The following is a 20318-nucleotide window of genomic DNA, read 5'->3' on the forward strand; positions in this document are numbered from 1 at the left end:
TTTAGCGCTAAAATAGAAGAGATACAGCGCCACGTATTCGTGTAATTCCACCTAAAAAAAAAAAAAAAAAGTTCTAGCTTCCTTATATTTCTGGTTTGCGTTTCAGTTTATTCTGATGGTACTACGAGATTGGAGTAAATGCGGTTTGAACAACGGTAAATGAGTTGCGGCGCAGCGGGTCACACGCAATGCAAACGTCCATCAAACGTTCCCTCGCGAGCCCTGGAACTGCAAAATTCTGACACCAGTTTGCGCAATGGCTGCGCGTGTTTTGCAAACTTGTCTAGGACATGCTGGACGAGACCTGTCCCTGGCTCCGCCACGTCCCATCTCATCGTGGCGACGTAGTCACTCGGGACATGGGCACCTCGACAACTTGTCTGAAGGGCCTTGGTTCTGCACAGCCGCAGGTGCATGCTCGACGGATATGCGGGACGATCCTCGCATCTGCGCCGCAACTGCTGACAAAAAAGCAAAACATGGTCGCTTTCTGAGCAACGAACCGCATTTTTTACAACTATAAAACGCTACACTAATTTGCAGCTTTGTGCACTTAGCAGAAGGCCTCACAGTCGGCCTGACGTGTTCCCATTGCCTCACCATTCCAGGCCAATCGAGAGACGAATAAAGCTGCGCTCTTGCACACGCACCTCCATAACATATTAGCGATGGCAACTCCAAGACCGGACATCTTTAAGAAATATCTGGACCTCGAGCAACCCGACGACCAGGTATTCTGCACGTACGTCTTCGTCGATGCCACGTTGGAGAATGTGAGATCGAAGATGCGGGTGCTCAGCTACGAACCGAAATCGCCTGAAGGTACGGTGCAGCTATTTACTTTGATCTGCGACGTCAATTTCGCCATACATTTGAACCGCTGCAAAGCGTTAGCAGCCTGTCAGAGAGGTGTCACGACTTCCTCGCTTACAAAACCTTAAGCTAACTTTCAATGGACATTTGTAAGAAATTTAAACTAGGAAAGCTGAGGGCAAAACGGTGTCAACAGTAATTGTTGTAAAAGTATGATTTCTACAGTGCGGATGAGGCGCTGGCAAAAAAATAAGCGACCGAGCCCTTGCATTATCTTTGTCTCTTGCGTCGATGTGTCGTCTTCGTTGCAGAAAGCAGACACGATAGGGTAGAACAAGCGTTTTACTGCCGGACTGACAACCTTGATGCCTGTACCGCAGCATACATTTTCGACGAGGGCAAATTAATTAAACATAAATCATACGTTATTAGCGGTGATCTGATGTAATAATCACACACAGCCGTTAGGAGAAGTTTATTTACTTAACTTGATGAGGTTCTTATGAACCAAACAAGCCATGTGCTTTTTTTTCTTTTAAGCTTCACAATTAAAAGTTTGAGGCCAGATCATCGCAGTTCGTTCAACGTAAAATTGCAATACATATTTGGTCATGAGGTGTTAGCATACAGTACAAAGAAGCTTGGAGCGTCAAGACTCGCGGCCTAGCTCGCAAGCTAAAATGGCTGGTAGAATCGATGGCGAATGCGACTACTTCTGCAAGTTATTTTCACATAATTTTTACATTTTCACCATACGCCATTTCGTTCGCAAAAAGTGGCAATGTGGTACTTTCCTGCCACCTTCGCATACATTCCCACAGAATTGGCGTAATCGTTCACTGTGCTTTTCAACTTTCGATGTCTTGATCCTTCTCACCTCTAGCATATAGTCACGTCATAGCTGACGCCTAACTGTCGCGTAAGCATTTTAATTTTCGATCGTGAGCATTTATGCTCAGTTTTATAGAGCACTGCGCCACTTGGTCCACAAATTATCAGTTCTTACAGTATCGTTGTTCACTTTTGCTTGGTAATTTTTTTGTCGTCCGCATTTTTTTTTTCTCTAGAGTGTCCAATGTCTACGTTCTGTGGCATGGGTACTGACCAGTGGCCAGACGCTGACGAAAAATCTGAACTATACCTCGTCCCAGTAGCTCTTTTTAAGGATCCTTTCCTGAAGGGCCGGAACAAGTTGATTCTCTGCGAAGTAATCAACTCGGATGAACAACCAAACGGTAACTATGACACCTTTCTCGTAAAAAAATACGTAGTTCGACACGACAGGATAACGAGTAACCATATTCTTGTGGTCGACTCAACAGCCGGCGCCAGGCTCGCCGCTAGATTGAGGCTGCACGTGGTGGTCGAATTGAAGAGAAACTTTCAGCTAACTTCCCATTGCGCAACGCAGTGGGGGGAGCGCCCGTCACGTCGATGAAGGCACGTGGTGTGGCACAATACCGTGATGTGCGAAGCACTCACAGAGGCTGTCTGCTATACATTAAAAACTGGCACTTCTTATTCCTATGATGTGAAAAGCACTGAAAGTCAGTCCCTACATGCCATTACGAATTAAAGAAAAGAAAAATTCGTCGGCCCTTCCACTCCGTGAAGATGGTTAACCAGCAAAGCTGAAACGTGCAGCCCCGGTGTCTATTACTGGGTTAATCCCGAGGGTTCATTAAAGTATTTCTCAATTATGAACTTACATACACGTTCGGCTGCGACGGAGAGAATGACGTCACTGACGGTATGCCCGCAGTTCGCCGTTGTCGCTTGCGTTCGATGTCTCGAGTTTGCTCGGCGGCGTGGTTAGCAGCAATCGCCCGCCCCATTGCCGCTTGCGATTCTTCGAAATTAAATTGCTTCAAAATTAAATCCATCCGTTACATAAGACAATTAATGGCTCATAACCCCGTAAGCACGGCCTCCCCATTACGACGACAGAAGAGAAGTGAAATTCTACGTTGGAATGATGAGTGGCAATTTAGCCAACTGTGGAAGTAGGCGACGACGACGAACGCGGGAGCAGTGGCACGAGCCAACGAGCCAGCTGCTGAAGAAGACGATGATGCTCGTGCCAATGCTGATGATGATAGCTTTCTGTGTACAGGCGATTTCGTCTAGTGATATAAAGGTTTGCTTTAAAAACTATGCCTCTTTTAACTGTTCTTAAAAGCCGCCTAATTGCCATCAAGATTTCCACGTGGCCAAACTGGAAAAAAGCACGTCCAACCATTCTTAGTGACGTTGTTATTTCGGAAATCAAAATTTCAGCCTTGCGGTTCTCGTGTTGGGCTCTTCTCGGCTGCCAAGTGAATAATCGCTTGCGATTCATACGCATACGCCATGCAGGATTAATACAAACTTCAGTAGCTACTTTTCGCTCATAGTCCCTCACCTCCACATCCTGTTTCCTAAACGAATGAGCATCAGGCCGAAGTCAGTTCTTAGCCCTTTCTTGCCCATAAACTCTCTCGTCCTCTCTCTGTTATTGCGCTTCTTGAAAGTAAGTTGGTCATACGAGCGCTTGTGACTATACACGTGAATGAACAGTCACTTGGGCTTTGAGCAGGCTGTCTCACGTTCTCTCCTTATCTTCATTTCCACCTTTCCCGTTCTCCACGCACCAAACAGGGCACCATCATGGTTAACATACCTGCCCTTTCTTCACTATATATCCTACTGCGTAGTACTTATGTCTGTGCGGCTGTGCCCGCTCGAGGTGTAGTGCACGCACATACGCCGAGATCGCACGGAAAGCACGGGATCGGCATGGAAATTCACCATTCGACAGCTATTGTTAGCTAAACTAAAAACGCGACGCGCCCTCCGAATGCCATAAAAGCTTGCCCCATAATTTCTGATTTACTTTGTTTGTTCTCAACAATTTCCGGCATTTCAACGGAGTCGCTCGGAGTGTAAAAACCTCAATTTACCGAGTTTAGGATGAAAGTTATAAAACCCCGCGGTGATCAACATTAGCGAGTTTTACGACCAGAGTAGTCGACAGAGAATAGACGTGGCATGCGCATTGAGTATACTGACGAGTAACCGACTGCACGCTATTGCGCGTTTCGCTCACATTTTCAGGTTCGAGCAAATGCGATTTGTCATTGTAGTGACAACAATTGCTTCAATGAGATATAAATGCGAAACATCTATAACTCCTCAGGATTTCTTCGTACATCCGCCATCCGCTGGTATCCTCAACAGCACAACAACAATAAAATAAGAAGTTATATGTCCGATGGCGGGATTTGAATCAGCGTCTCCAAACACAGCACTACTTATTAGACCAACGTTACCAGCCCCTTCCTAATATTTCCTATATATTACTATATTGGGCTATGTGGCCCTTGGCACGTCGTCGCGTCGCATCGCAAAATTTCGTCATCACTAATGGCAGCTGGCGGTTTGATACGCTATGTGATATTGCATCGCCATCGAAATCGCGCTTGGTCGGCGGCAGAAAGGACGCCCCTGGCGTCACACGTTGCGTTACACTTCTATACCCGACAAAAAAAAAAAAAAAAAAAAAAAATCCGCCTCCATTCCACCCTGTGAAATTGGATGCACTGCGAAGCTATTGCCGACGCTAGGCAAGCACCACCACTACAAGCGACGTACGCCACGCGCGCACCGTACGTGTGCGAAAGTGCAGCACACATCCTCATTCTCCTAGGCCATCCTCCAAGCGCAAGTGCGGTATTGAACTAATTGAATTTCTCAAAGTATATTGCGTCAGAAAATTCGTAAAGTCCAACTTACACACAAGCTGCAGACATGATAGCTTCTGATTGTAACTCGAGTATGCGAGAATAACGGCAACGTCACGTGACGATATCGCTTGATGACGCAATCTGATGACGTCATCACATCAAACGTGCCATCACGCGATGACGTCTTCGTCAAGTGATGTGACCTGATGACGTCATGTGTCTCTTGGAGAAGCAGCACACTGCGCGCTTCCCGTTTCTTTGCACTGTCTCCGGGATCGGCCCACATTTTTGCGTGAGCGAGAGCCGCGCTCACGGACACGAAAAATCCCGACCGGCTAGAGGCTATCAGCTTCGCTGCAAAAAGCAAGACACTGTTGCAACGAAGTGTGGCCACAGTCGCGCGTCTCGTTGCCATGCCTGCGCTGCACTGCGAGGTGCAACCGTGCTACAGCCGCACAAAACGACGACGGTTCGCAGTTATCATTCGGCGTCCACGAGCGCCGGAACAGCACTAGCCTGAGTTCGGGCGAAGACGTGGATTTCCACAATACACAAGATTTGTACGATTACACAAGAACAACACGCCGTGTCGTCATTAGACAGTGATTCGCATAACATTATACCCACGTGGCGTGAAATGTGCGTAAAATTTTATTATACTATTGGAAATATTGGAAGCAAGTATGTCGATGGTCACCCAACAACATTAAATTGTTGGATAAATGAAAGGATGACGCAAGCTGAAATGAATCTTTAAACAGTAATTATAAAGTCCACCACCACTAGTGGAGCAACCATTTACATAATATAAAGATTCATACACAAAAAGAGAAATATAGCACTTTCCGTGAAGTAGACGACAGGACACCGAAAGAAAGTGTTCCATAGCATACACGAGATATGTCGCTTTTCAACAAGGAGCTCATCAAAATGTTCACAAGCTTGCTATCGACAGTTCCTACAAGCAGCGCACAGTTAGGACGGTCAACAGATACCCCATGGGCCGTAACTAGAGTTTGTTTTTGAAGCATAGTTTGTTTTTGAAGCATCGACAAAAAATGATTCTATGTTGTTATCGTTATTACGTGAATAATGCCTAGCTGATGTTTGCTGGCAGAAATATTTCACTTACCCTAAGAAACGGTAACTATCACTGTGGAAGAGAATGATTGGCGGCAAATTAGCAGTCCCAACTTTGATATGTAGCGTTTGACTAAACTATAAGGTGCAGTCGGCGTCACGCGTGATATCCAACTCTCCTACACAGACATTTAATAAAAATGCAGTGCAAGTTATACAGAATGTCAGACAGTGACAAGCTCCTTTCATTCAACTTTATTGCGCTTATTTTGCTGTCATAGCGTTTCGGCATTAGAGAGTGTGGGACGGCCACGTTAACTACACAACGCATGCGCGCACAATTACGGTACAAAACATTTTCAGTTAAAGATCACGGCGTGAGACATGACAAAATAATACGCTATAATACAGGTGTAACGAAACAAGACGTTGTTAGTACTGCTAGGCAAAAAAAAAATTACTGCGCTTACACACAAAGTCGTCTTGTAATGGCACTCATGTGCAATGAGATTAGTTATGTTCAAATCAAGCTCTTCAGAAATGCGTACAATAGTATGCGGCACCTGGTTTGCAGGTTTTCGCATGAAAGAATTATAAAAAGGTTTGTGTTGTTTCAGAGACGAACACACGCCATCCTTGCAAGAAGGTGATGGAAGCTGCGAAGAACGAAGAGCCATGGTTCGGCATCGAGCAGGAGTACGTGCTTCTGGAACAAAATGGCGTGCCGATGGGCTGGCCCAAGCAGAAACACACTTTTAAACGAGTCCGTGAGTAAATGTGGTTCTTTTTTAAGGGAAGCTTCTTTTGCCTCTTTCAGTTTGTTTTGCGTTCCGCTGGTGTTTTGTCACGAGTAACCTCGCCGTAGCGAGAGCCAAGATGCTATTCTGGATGTTGTCGAATTACGCTATATTGTCAAATTCGCCATCTTGAGGCAGTTCTGATTGGATCACATGGCTTTTACGGCCTCTATTATTGGTTCAACACGCGTAAATGTACAGACGGTTCTATTCGAACCCGAACAGCGACTGAAGGAAGGAAGGAAGGAAGGAAGGAAGGAAGGAAGGAAGGAAGGAAGGAAGGAAGGAAGGAAGGAAGGAAGGAAGGAAGGAAGGAAGGAAGGAAGGAAGCAAGCAAGAGAAAGGCAGAAGGCAAGGAGGTTAACCAGAATAACGTCCGGTTGGCTACCCTACACCGAGGAATGGGAAGAGGGAACACAAAGATGACAGGGAGAGAGAGGAGGGAAGGAAAGAAGGGAAATGAATGGTTAGTTCGCTGACGCGTGTGTTAGTGCACTAATAGTCACAGACGTTGACACAAGCCCGTCGTCCTCAAGAAGCACAAAAGTGCCTTCACCGCTTTATGGGCCGACGAGCGATTGGGGCGGTGTTCCAGCAGCATCTGCACCGAAAGCGTCCGATTGTCCAGTTTTTTTAGCGCGTTAACAAGTTGTTGTCTTTCTGGGGCACATCTTGGACAGTGGCACAGCAGGTGGTCAATAGTTTCGTCGGTGCCGCAGACCTCGCATGCTGCACTGTCGGTCATTCCAATTAATGTAGAGTATGCCTTTGTGAAGGCAACTCCTAACCAAAGGCGACAGAGAAGCGAAGCTTCACGTCGAGGAAGTCCGAATGGAGGTCGGAGTTGCAGTGAGGGGTTTAATTGATGCAGTCGTGTAAGTCGTAAGTTTGGCGAGTTCCACTCGGTCAGTGAGAGACTGCGTGCCAGGTGTCGAAGCTGCCTTGCGGCGTCTGTCCTCGAAAGTGGAATTGGAACGCTGAGCTCTTCTTGGTGTGATGTGCGAGCAGCGTTGTCTGCGGAATCATTGCCACTGATTCCACAATGACCAGGTACCCATTGAAATAAAACATCGTGGCCTTTTTGTTGGACGTGATGGTGAAGTTTCACGGTTTTGTATGTCAACTGTTCAGGACAGCCGCGTCGGATAACTGACTGCATGCACTGTAATGCCGGTTTTGAGTCTGAAAACACAGCCCATTTTGTAGGTCTTTCAGAATCAATGAATTCTAGTGCACGACGCAGAGCCGTTAGTTCTGCCGCTGTTGAGGTCTTGACATGCGATGTCTTGAACCACAGTGTTATTCCTCGCGTTGGTATAACCACCGCACCACCAGAACTGGACGACGTAGTCGATCCATCGGTATAGATGTGCACGTGGTTGCTGTACTTTTCATGCAAGAGGAGTAAGCTCAGTTGTTTTAGAGCAGGGGCCGGTACATCTGACTTCTGTAGTCCTGGAATCGTTATATGTACTTGTGGACGGCTCAAACACCACGGAGGAAGCACTGGCTTGGCCGCAGGTGCGTACCCTGAAGTAAACGATGCACGGTGTGCACTGACAGTAAAGAGCGACTGGAATGCCGATGTTGCTAGTGCGACCACCGTTAAAGCACTACTTACATGACATTTCCAACGTTTCATTTTTTTTCTAAATGTAGGTCCTGGTCATGATAATATGACTTTGCAAGCAGACCAAGGGAAGTGAAGCATACCCAACCCTGTCTAAAGCAACCTTTTCTTGCAGAAATCCGAACTAAGCCAGAAGAGCTGCAGAGAAATTGAATTAGATCAATTTTCCATCATTGTAACTCACATTTGAATATAACAATTACCCTTCAGTAAAAGGCAGTGCTCTTGGGTTACTGATAAATTTACCATTGCGAAGACAGGTAAGTAGCACGGACATGAAATTGTACATATTCTAGAGACATCGTTCAGCGGTCTTGTTTTTTTTTCTTGGGGGGGGGGGGGGGGGATTCTTTTTTTTTTCTTCCATTTCTGTTCGCATCGAAGCTTTCATGCTTTGTTCAATGCTTAACTACTGTTAGTAACGCCATCGCGCTGGAAGTGGCGGTGTCTAATGGTACAGGGAGCCGTGCCATCGACAAGTTTTTCGTGCCTGGCCTCTGCTTACTTCTCCTTGCTTGTCTACTCTCTCTCTCTCTCTCTCTCTCTACGCGTTAAAGAGAACGGAGAGAAAGAAAAGTAGAAGAAAGGGAAGAGCAAGAGGAGGAAGGAGAAGAAGAGAAAAAAGTGCTGCTTACTGCAGGCGGGCCTAGCTTTGCACAAGCTGCAAGCAACATTTTAGTTAAGCATCGCAATGGCATTATCAGTGGCCCCTTACTTTTATTTATTACCATATTTACCTTTGTTTACCACCCGCATTTGCGGGTCATCTGTTTAGAGCTACGATACCGAGACAGCTGGGGCTGTGCTCGTGTTCGTCACTCTGCATGACTTTCTTTTCTACATAGGACACAATTCACCAAATAAACGATTCGAGCCACAAGAGAATTTCAATGGAGATAGTATGCGATGCCACAATACTCCGTAAGAGCAGACAGGTGACGTAGTCCCTGGAAGCAAGTACAAGAACTTTAATGACAGTTAGCACCTTTCTGTAGGCTAGTTGGTGCGAACTTGCAAGTATAGGGGGTTAACACTGACTCATTGAGGTTGTCATATTGTAGTACAGCTGTCACGGTGGAAAGCTGAGCGTTACCTGAGCAGCACAGTGGAATCTGGGAAAACGGCTACGAAACGGCGTGCGTCACGTCATGTGAATACTCCCTATACTGAGCAGTTATAGCGCCAGCAGACGAAGAGGGCCCTAGCAAGGAACGAGACTAGACGGAACATTCACTTGATAATTTTCGCATTCTTTGCAAATTTCAGATAGCTAAGCGAAATAAGCAGACGAAAACAATCAGGTGATTTCACAGTAAGAGGCAATACTGACGTATTGACAATAATGACGTACACGTCTGGCTGCATGCGCTATTTCACGTCGCCGCACGTAGATTTCGGGCACCCCTTGAAAATTGCTATAAATAGGCCCTGGAACACGGAGGTTGGTTCATGAGTTACTGTTCGATGTAACATTAAAAAGGAAAACATAACTTGAAAGAATAACAGGAGAAAGAGCAATTGGAAGAAGTGAAAGAGGGCGAATAGGATCGGGAAATAGAAGAAGCGAGATGATTGTTTATTGCTGCGGGAAGACCTAGATTTGCAAACGCTATCGGCAAGTGTTCCGTCCGAGCGGCACTTATCAAGTGTGTTGAAGTCCGCTGTCTGTCATAATGTAGGACACCTTAGCGGCGAGGACGGAACTTAACCGGGTCGCAATAGGCTGCGCGCCATTTGCTCCTCCTCGCCGTTGGTACGACTGGCCTGTGTGCCAAACTATCCGTGTGACGTGGCTAGAACAGCGACAAAAGCCGGGACGTTAAAGGCGCTGAGAAGCCCAACGAGTGCACAAATTTGAACAAGCACACCTGGCACGATCCACGAGTATGCTCGCCGCCATCCTTGTGCTGAATGTTATTACCGCGAAGAGAGAGAGAGAGAGAGAGAGAGAGATAATAAACTTTAATAAAAAGAGCACGCGAGCGTAGGTAGCTCCTCCGCTCTGCAGTGGGTGGTCCCCTCAGTCCAGGAGTCCAGCGGCCGCTGTTAGCCTCTCGGTGGTCGGCATCCTTCAAGTCCTGTCCGTGAGCAAAAATTATCAACAGCAATGGCTCATACCCCCTAACCACGCAAAAATGAAATGGCTCATCCCCCGCGTAATACCGAGACTACAAGCACTCAGGAAAGTGAAGCTAACAACTAGTGCATACATTCATTGAAATCACGTATACAACGTACAGAACAGCGTATGTTTCAATAAAGAACAAGCTCAAAACTAGCATCTATCATCATCAGCAAAGGCTAATATCCCCGTAAGCAAGCAATAATGCCGTGGCTCACACCCCCGTAAGCAAGCAAAAAATGCACTGGCTCATCCCCCTCGTAATACAGCAACTACAAGCACTCAGCAAAGTGAAGCGAACAGTGCATACATTCATTGAAATCGCCCATGCAACACACAGAACAGCATACTTTTCAATAAAGAACAAGCTCAAAATCAGCGTCCGAACCATCAATCAAACATACCATCAAGCATTGCATACCCCCCTCAGCAGTTATAGTGACGGATCTGCAACAGCTTCGCTGGACCTCCGCTTTCGCAAGTCCGGGAGGGCGAGTCATTTTTGTTTTGCTGGGCACGGTTCGCACGGGTTAATGATAAACAGTTAGTTTCGCGACTTACGTTGTGCCACTGTGGTTGCTCACCATCGATACAACGTGATAACATTGTTACGCGAGAAGCGTTTACTTAAAAATGCAAGGCAGATCAATCGGGATGGTTGGCGTTTTTCGGGACCGGTAAGAGGCAGCCAGCCGAACGTGGTCTTCCTTCTCTACTCTGTCTCCATGGTCATTCGCGCTCTTTCTGCCCTCTGTTACGAGAGCTCGGCACAATATTTTCAGTCTCATTGACAAAGAGTGTGGGAGGTGCGTTCCTGGGACTCGTTTGTTTCGGGCTTCTCCTGCTCGTGGATAAGCGGTAAGGACCAGAGACGGTGCGAGCATTTTACGTTCGCTAAACAATATTTGTGCACGGAAGGACGCAGTGCACCAATTTGCGCACTGTCCCGCTTCCCCGGCCACTGCACTCTGTTTAAGTATTTCACTGCACGGGTTGCGAGAGCGCATATGTCACGTTTTCCAATTCACGTTAAGCTTTACCACGGTCGATTGGAACGTAGACATTCTGACAGCATTTCTTAAAACGCATTTTGCTTGCAGAAAGTTACTACTACGCCGTGGGTTCTGAAAACACTGCCGGCCGGCAAGTCGCCGACGCACACGTCAAAGCGTGTTCTTACGCCGGCGTCAAGCTTTATGGCTCCAACGTTGAAGCTGTCATCTCACAGGTAAATAGGCCACGAGTTCCAACAAATTTTTATCTCTAGGGCTTCCTCTAGCACACGTTATCCGTTATCTGACAAAGAGGTAGCCATGTATGGCCCGTCTTGTGGAGTCTTAAATGTCGTCCGGTCACTCCATGCATAGCAAGTAATGTACGCTGGCAGCTTACATATGAAGAAATACTGCCGCCGGTAGGTCGGCTCCCGAATCTGGTGGCTGCTGGCACAACACTATGCGCTGCTGTTCGTCAGCGAATGCAGTAACCGAGACGACAGGCGGCTACAACGTCTCGTTTGATGCGTTTTCTTCGGCTCTGCAGCGCACCAGCAAAACAAGCAGATGACGTTGAGAATGCTTCACAGCTTTGAGCAACTGCTGCCACCGCGTAGATGCCGCCACAAATGATGCACGTAACGTTGTGGCGTGAGCTGTGAGTCGCATCAAAAATACATGAGCAGCGGAACGCTATCTATGGCAGTCGTTATAGTAATGCAATGCAACACTGCCGGGTTGAATGAAGAACACCGCAGGATGACAGGTGAACGTGTTCCGTCTTTCTTGTCCTGTCGTCTGCGTTGTTCGCCATGCCATTCACAAACCTACTATGGCCCAATTTCGTACTCTCGTGCCTTTGGCTTATGGAGATTGTAACTTGAAGACTGTCGCCATAGTTATAAACTTGATTTAAAGAAAACAAGCAAGCTACTATAGCATTTATCGGGTTTGTTTTGTTGTCGGACACATAATTTTAACAGAACTCAGTGTGTGAACTTTCCTAAATAGTCACGTAAATGTCTTATTTCATAATTAATAATACATAATCTGGCGGTCATCCTGTGACCTTGCTTGCTCAGTGGGAGTACCAGATCGGACCCTTGCCCGGAGTCGAGGCGGGCGACCACCTGTGGATATCCCGCTACATTCTACAGCGCGTGGCCGAGGATTTCGACGTCGTGGTCAGCTTCGAGCCACGACCATTCAGGATCGCCAAACAGCCTGGTAACGCGGGTCACATCAACTTCAGCACCAAGTCTTCACGAAGCGAAGGAGGCCTCGAGTAAGCCATCTGTATAAGGCGTTCGAATGCATCTCTTACTGCCAGCTGTGTGCAGGATGAGAACTAATAAAATAAGAGCGGAGCTCGGGAAAATTTTTCCTCCTTCACGTGGATCGCTGCTGTAATATATGGGAAGTATATATGTTCATTGAAGGATGAGGATTTATCATAGTAGTACGGTTGCCATGATATAAGTGGTAATGGTCTAACGCGTTTTCGTTACATGCGGTTTTAGCAAGCGACTCCCTGTGACGATTTTAAAGACGTTACTCGTCAAAAAACAACATAAAATTGGCTTGAAGCTGTCGTTCGCCGCGGTAGGCCAATGGGTTATGGCGTTGCGCTGCGGAGCTCGAGGTCGGGGGTTCGATCGCGGCGGCCGCATTCCGATGTGGGCGGAGTGCAATAACTCTCGTGTATCGGTGCGTGGTAAATAAACTCACGTGTTCGAAATTATTCCGGAGTCCTCATAATCAGGTCGTGGATTTGGCAATTAAAGCCCCTGAATTTAGTTTGAAGTTCTCGCATTAGCTTCTCGTGACGTCGCGAGGATTACGTACATTGCATTGCAGGAACCAAATTGTCAGTGGACCTGCATAATTCTTTGCATATTACTACTCTTTAATTACTGGTCCAATTAATTACAGCCAAGGACTATATTTGGTTTTTCCTCTTTGTACGTTCTCGATATATGTTACCCTGGACCACTATGTTCAGTATTCTACGCACGATACTCTGTTCTACGTTCACTGTGGCTCCCTGACAAATGCCTTCGTGCTCATAAAATGCTCTGATATAAAGGGCTCTTAGCGTATAGAGAATGAGTGAATTCAGTCTCTGTCGTGAAGACAAAGAGACAGAAATTACTGAAAACCACTAAGCCTTTTCTGTTAATTCTCAATGATTTTGTTTGTGTTATGCTGTCCAGGCAGCTTAATGAGGCAAAGAATTATGTGGAAAGGAAGGAAATCCAACCAGGTTGCTCTTAATCGTTTGCTACCCTGCAAAATGGGAGGGGAAAGTGGGTAGCAAAGGAAAAAAAGGAAAAAGGAGAAGTGATACGAGTGCAAGCACAGCAGCGTTCACCGCTCAATTAAAAGAGGTGCAGCTAAAAAAAAAAAAAAACTAAAAAAAAGGCAGCCTGCGCGGATGACGTTCTAGTTCATGGTTTGAATGTTTTTTGTCCTGTGAGTGCTCTGTCGCCCAGCCGGCTTGCAGCGACACGCAAAGTGCGTCTGTTTGTTGATAAACTAAAGCACTAATTTCCGTATAAATAAATGACAGGGTCATTATGCACGAAATAACTCCTGTCGCTTCCTATACTCACTTCTATAAATTGCTTATGGCAAGTCAGTTCTGCGGAAATCCGCAGGGGGGAGGAACGTTCGTGTTGGTGTTAGCAGGCTAGGTGACTATTTGTCGCCGCCCCGTTTCAAAGGGGATGTCATTTAATCATCATCATCATCAAGCCAACATCTTATTTATTCATGTCAATAACAATGAAAAAAGTTCATGAAAAGTAAAATTGGTCTTGAAGCAAATTTGGCATCTTCTAGACAGTGGCGCGAAGCTAAGCAACTTTAACCAATTTTCCGAACTTACACAATTAAGACCCATTATAGCTTGGTGGTGCTGTCGTGGTCATGACATTCTCTTGCTTTCTTTATAATTTGTTTATGTTCGACCGTACCTTACCACAGGGCCGGTATCTTGTAACGATGCCTTACGACTTATTCTATAATAGTCCTTATCACCTCCACCGCTCACAGCTGGCTGATCCCATTGATAATGCGAGCGGACCGTCGCTCTGACCACTGACAAAGCGCGATAAGCGCGAAAAGGCATAAGCACCGGAAAGGCATCGCTACAAAATACCGGCCCAGGTCTCATGTCTGCTAACATGTTTGTTTGGTACAGCTTAGTTTGGATATTTCACATTTGCTAGATAATATCTGTTATAATATTCAATTACAGCAGTTAAAGAAAATTCCTGAAGCTTCAGAAGACGCTACCGTGCTTCAATATGTCCCATGGTTTATTTATTTATTTATTTATTTATTTATTTATTTATTTATTTATTTATTTATTTATTTATTTATTTATTTATTTATTTATTATTTATTTATTTAATTGTGAAGGAGGAAGAGAGGCAAGAAATATTGGGTGGAGCTAGACATCTATTCCTTGGCAATATAGCAATACTTCTTTTTCCTTGCAGTTGGATCAACCAGGCTATGGCCAAGCTAGAGCTCAAACACGAGCTCCACCTAGCAGCATATGACCCCAAGAAGGAGAAGTCAAACGAAGAGCGACTGCAGTGCAGCCTGATGGCTACGCCCCGTCGACAGTTTTCTGCAGGCGTCGCCACTAAGAAGGACGTGTGCGTGCGCGTGCCCCGACAGACTCAGGCGGCTGGTCGAGGATATTTCGAAGACCGCAGGCCGGGTGCCAACGTGGAACCTTACCGGGCCATGCAAGCTCTCGTGGAAACACTCTGTTTAGACGAATAACGCGGCGGCATCATTCGTTCGCGTATACAAGTGATTACCATGTTTGGAACATTGTGCTAAAACAATCTGCTTTTCTCATCGAAAGTGACGTCCCCGTAGAAAGAGTGGTATACGCAAGGCAAACTGGCGCGCTCGTCAGCGCTGACGGCGCTGACGGCGCGTTGATTTTCCGATCATGTGTGTTCACGTAAGAGTGATTGTCTCGATTAGTAGTAACAGATAGTAACGTTTTGAACAGGTAAACGCCATAAAATAATGGGACGGGACACCAGGTTGCTTTCACGCTGGAAAACTGGAGAAGGTTCACGTAGAAGTGACGCCTGCAGAGGAAAGGATGTTCCATATCCACTGCCAAGGCCGTGATTGGTGGTGCTGGCCAGCACTTCCAGGCTTAGTTATAATATAGAAAAACATACCCCAGAAAGTGGATGGGAAAATGGCACCGCGGTAGCTCAATTGGTAAAAGCATCGCACGCGTAATGCGAAGACGTGGGTTCGTGTCCCACCTGCAGCCAGTTGTTTTTTCATCCACTTTCATTTCCATTTATTTATCAATTATTTAACCCAAATAAGAACTGCCGATAATTTCCCCCACGCAGTCTTTGGCGTCATTGTTTGGTGGCTTCTTATGATATGGTTAATGAAAATCTAGTCCTTCGGTTTCCTTTTTTTAAAGTTAAATGACTGTCCAGGCTATCTAATTGCTTATAGCACTTATTTCTATGAACTACTTGCCGTTTCGGCACCCAGTAAATGGATGCATAATAACATCATGGTACGCTGGCTTCCCCCGTCATAGTGATCGCTTTTTTTGCCACACGCGAGCGCTACCGCGCAGCGCTCTCGTGCATTTATCTCATGAGCAAAGTTGTCATGTCATACCATAACTTCTTGCCACATGACGTGAGAAAATTTTGCTTTGTCTAATGATGACAGGATAATTCCGATTGCGCCAGGTCCGGCATCCTATGACCAACATGAGTATTGATTAACATGTCTCATGTTTCCCAAGCTTCATAATTCCTAAGTGTCAGCCTTTTACGTGTGAGGAGTGCGTGGTGGTGTTGTGCCTACTTTGAAGGTAGGCGTCAGTACTACCTTTCTATCTCTGTCATCTTTTCGTCCCCCTTTCCCACGCACGTCTGGCCGATGTTCAGGTGTCTGCCACCTGCTAGACAGTTAGGGTGTGATCAGCAGGCTATTGTATTCTCAGCCAACCAAGCTATCGCTCTATCTCCTCCAAAGGCCCGACCACACGGAGCCCGGGATATGCGTCTCGCTAAGCGTATAACTGAGCGTACGCGTCACTGAGTCCGTAAGCGTGTGAAGAAGGGAAGGGCTAGTAGCCACACAATACAAATATACCTGGTAGTGAAGCTTCCATAGAAGCTCATACGTTCAAAACATGACAGTTCATAGGCGGTTCATGGGGCTTAGCGCCATCTACGTGAGGAGGGAAGACTTCCGGTGGAAGAAAGAATAGTCATATCCGTTAAAAACAGAAGTGACGTCATTTTATTTTCAGAGGCCTGCCATTAGCCCTGTATATTCAAATGCCCCGCCATTCGACTTGATGGGCGTTCCGAGCTTTCAGCGCGGAAAGCGATGCAAGAAAAGGTGAGCTCTACGGGCGTCGGCATCGCATCCCTGCACAGAACATACTTTCTTTGGAGGCCCACGAATGCTTTGGGCGTAGAGTGCTCGTCCTTTCGTCGTACGCCAAGCCCATCGGCCAACGCTGTCGCACGAAAACAACTAAAGTAAACAATTATCTGGCGGTCGCAACTCACTACTTTTGGCTGATGAGGATAAGAAAGAATGAAACTACCCGCGTCACCAAATTCAGACAAGCGTCGACAAGCAAAACAACATGTGTGGGGGGCGTACACTTCAAGAGCTGCATTGCATTGCAAGTGATAGCGGCGTCTATCGGTGGGCGCTCTTACGGCGGGAGCTGAAAAAAGGTATTTATTAATAATGTTCAAGTAAAATAGAGGTGTCTCTTCATTTTTCGCCATGCGCATATAAAATTGATCAGCAATTTTATTTTCGTTGAATGAATCTAACTGTGTCTCGCTTTAATTGAAAAAACGCTTTTTCCTTTCCCAATGTTTGTTCCCTCCAAACATCACCATCATCATCAGCCTATATTTATGTCCACTGCAGGACGAAGGCGATCTCCAAATACCCCTGTCTTGCGCTAGCGTATTCCAACTTGCGCCTGCAAATTTCCTAACTTCATCACCACACCTGGTTTTCTGGCGTCCTCGACTGTGCTTCCCTTCTCTTGGTATCCATTCTGTAACCCTAATGGTCCATCAGTTATCCATCCTACGCATTACATGGCGTGCCCAGCTCCATTTCTTCCGCTTAATGTTAACTACAATATTGTCTATCCCCGTTTGTTCTCTGATCCACACCGCTCTCTTCCTGTCTCTTAACGTTACTCCTAAAATTTTTCATTCCATCGCTCTTTGTGTGATCCTTAATTTGTTCTCGAGCTTCTTTGTTAGCCTCCTAGTTTCTGCCCCATATGTTAGCACCGGAAGAATGCAATGATTGTACACTTTTCTTTTCAACGACAGTGGGAAGCACCCAGTCAGGATTTGGCAATGCCTGCCGTACCCTCCAAACATAGTCACACTTCAATCAGTGCTCCCATAACCACCCTTGCTGATGTCGGTGACAATTCGTTCTGAACCGCTTTTCGCCCAAAGCTTCACGACCAATGTGGATCGACCTTGCACGATACGCGCACAAGTGAGCGCTTCACTGCGCGTAGCATACACAGTGCTGCTAGAATCACCTTCGCAGGAAACGTTCGTTTTTGGGTTTGAAGAAAGAAATTTATTCTTAACTTGGGCAAAAGAGGCAATCGCGATAGAGAAATCTGATACCGATCTAGCTCGGTTGAAATTTCATTGCAACTACCGGAAGTATGACACTCGTATAAAACTTTAAAAAAATTATGGGGTTTTACGTGCCAAAACCAGTACTGATTATGAGGCACGCCGTAGTGGGGGACTCCGGAAATTTGGACCACCTGGGGTTCTTTAACGTGCACCTAAATCTAAGTACACGGGTGTTTGAGCACTTGCCTGTTACGGCAGCGTTGGGCATCACATTTCTCGCCGTCTCGTCCAACAACCAAATGTTGTTTTACGGTGCTTGTGCTTCACAAGTGCAGGCAGAGCCTAAACGGAGGCGACCAGTGGTACATTGTTGAAAGCGTCCATCATCTTTGCGCGACACGGAACCAGGGGTGACTCGCGCAGTCAGCAGGATTCCGAAGCAACATGTTTCCAAATTGGCGCCGGATGTTTACATGCCGGCCACGTGACGGCCGTACGGCGCACAGGCTGCCAGTTCCGTCACGTAGGCTCAAAATGACGCTCAAAAATTGGAGGACGTTTAAGCTTCGCCTTTAAGACTAGAACGCGATAGCGTTATCGGGACCCATTCGCATCGCATCGTTCGCATCCGGCAAGTAGGCTTCATTCAATGCAGCACAGAACGTGGAAAAGCCAGCTTACAAAGACCAAGCTTACGCCGATCCCCTTAAAGTCGGCTTCACTTTTAAATAAAAATGCATTGCTGGGAAGACGTTTTTTTGAGAGGCAATATAAGTCGTCGTATATATAAGACCCAAGGACCTTTTTTTCATTATTTTATTAATTGTTTGGTATTGTCCTGACGCGCGCGCGTGTCCAAAACGCATTAGGCAGGCCAAGTTCCAATTTGACCTGCCGTAGGGAGCCTACATGCAAGTAGGCTCCCTAACCGATGATGATGATGATGATTTATTGTCATCCCCTTTGAAACGGGGCGGCGACAAATAGTCACCCAGCCTGCTTGACTTAATTAGGTATACTATACATGTTCTTTATCTAGCATTTTTGTATACCTCTCATGATTTTTCTTTTTCAAAAATTTACCTTGTGCCGCTGCCTATGATTTTAAGAGATCAGGTCGTATCTCCTGCCGAGGATGTGAGCGCCATCTGGATAATATTTTGGCAAGTAGCCCACCCGAGCACGTGGTAGCCTACCCTGTAAAAATTCTGCCAAAAGGAGTTTGTGTTTGAGTTTCCTCGAAACAGAATTAAGTTTTCTCGTACACTCAAATAACAGTCCGACGCCACCATGTCTGTAGGTTGTGCTTAAGTTGTATTTTACCATTTTTCTGATGGATTTCACTGTGAGAAATTCAATGTTTTTTTTTATTATTTTCCACTAACACCTTGCACCACGAAAAAGGGCCTGCGCGGTCGGGGTGGTTGCGGATGATTTTCTCCGCCAAGGACGCCGACATTCACGCCGGCGCCGACGCCGGATTTTCTGCGACACGGAGCCCTTAACGCTGTCTAGGGTGCCTCGATGCCAGCGCCGCCGTTCAGGGTGGTGCCATCCTTTGACCGCACCCGCGCCGCCGCTTTCTCGCTGCGACGCCATCTTGAGTCACAGCGAGCGGTTGCGAGTGCTTGGTGCCGGTGCTTAGTTCGAGACACAGTGCGCGCGGATGCTTCGCTGACGCTTCTACTTGCTGGACAGTGTTCAGCCGCATGAATGACAAGCTTGTCAAGTGCATCGAGTCGACATGACGGGCTGTTGTGTTCCCAAGTGCTCCGGATCGACGCGTAAAGGGCTTCGTTGTTTACGCTTCCCCCGGGACCCAGAGCGAAGGAAGAGATGGGAAGCCCAAGTAAAGCGGTATCACTGGAAGGCAACGGATAGCTCCTACATTTGCGAGGTAAGTGTCAAGAAAGTTTAGACTATCGCATCGTGTTTTTCATTTCAATAAGAAAGTATTCTCTGATCCTCGCTCACGTACCTACGTTCGCTCACGAACTAAGCACTGCACCGATGCTGTCTGAGTAGCCTATGGTTTGCGAGCGCGCGTCGCATAGGCTTTTGCCGTTTTGATCGGCGCAGTCTATGCGAGTAGTACCCTTATTTTAAGTACTGACGAAAATGCTTCGCCGCGAAATAGCCTTACATTAGCTACAAATCGCCATGTAAACCACCTATTTTACTTTTTCACGGGAAGCACACATCGTCGTCTCTTGTTTCTTGTTTTTTTTTTCCCCTCAGTTTCTTTTTTCGCTACTGGTTATTTGGGACTAAAGAACGCAGCGCTTCTTCTGGGGAGAGCGGCTGTTGTGTACGTGGCAAGCGAAGCATTGTGATTTTCTCTATTCTCAGCAGATATCTTGCGGATCTCAGGTTGTTACGTTATATAGCTGATTTTTTAGACGAATATATTTGTAGCGTGGTGCTCGTAAGCCGATGATCATTCGTGCTCATTCCCGATCGTAGTGGGTACTGTGACGGTCTTTAAATGCCTGTGCACGGTATGCCCAGGTGT

The 20318-nt window shown here is 46.5% G+C and overlaps 1 protein-coding gene across 1 annotated transcript; it reads left to right on the top strand.

The window, feature by feature from the left end:
* Positions 1–511: 511 nt before the first annotated feature.
* LOC119449528 (glutamine synthetase, mitochondrial-like) lies at positions 512–15224 on the top strand. The gene is made up of 6 exons (XM_037712714.2): positions 512–822; positions 1881–2048; positions 6233–6382; positions 11265–11392; positions 12242–12444; positions 14663–15224. Exons 1-6 carry the CDS (start codon positions 669–671, stop codon positions 14952–14954), a joined length of 1095 nt encoding a protein of 364 aa, XP_037568642.1. The 5' UTR covers positions 512–668; the 3' UTR covers positions 14955–15224.
* Positions 15225–20318: the final 5094 nt, after the last annotated feature.

This window comes from Dermacentor silvarum, chromosome 4 (genome assembly GCF_013339745.2).
Source record: "Dermacentor silvarum isolate Dsil-2018 chromosome 4, BIME_Dsil_1.4, whole genome shotgun sequence".
NCBI lineage: Eukaryota > Metazoa > Arthropoda > Arachnida > Ixodida > Ixodidae > Dermacentor > Dermacentor silvarum.

Coding starts and splice junctions, on each gene's coding strand:
- LOC119449528 (XM_037712714.2), top strand. CDS start 669: ATGGCAACTCCAAGACCGGACATCTTTAAGAAATATCTGGACCTCGAG. Junction 823..1,880: donor CGAACCGAAATCGCCTGAAG/GTACGGTGCAGC, acceptor TTTTTTCTCTAG/AGTGTCCAATGTCTACGTTC. Junction 6,383..11,264: donor ACACACTTTTAAACGAGTCC/GTGAGTAAATGT, acceptor TTTTGCTTGCAG/AAAGTTACTACTACGCCGTG.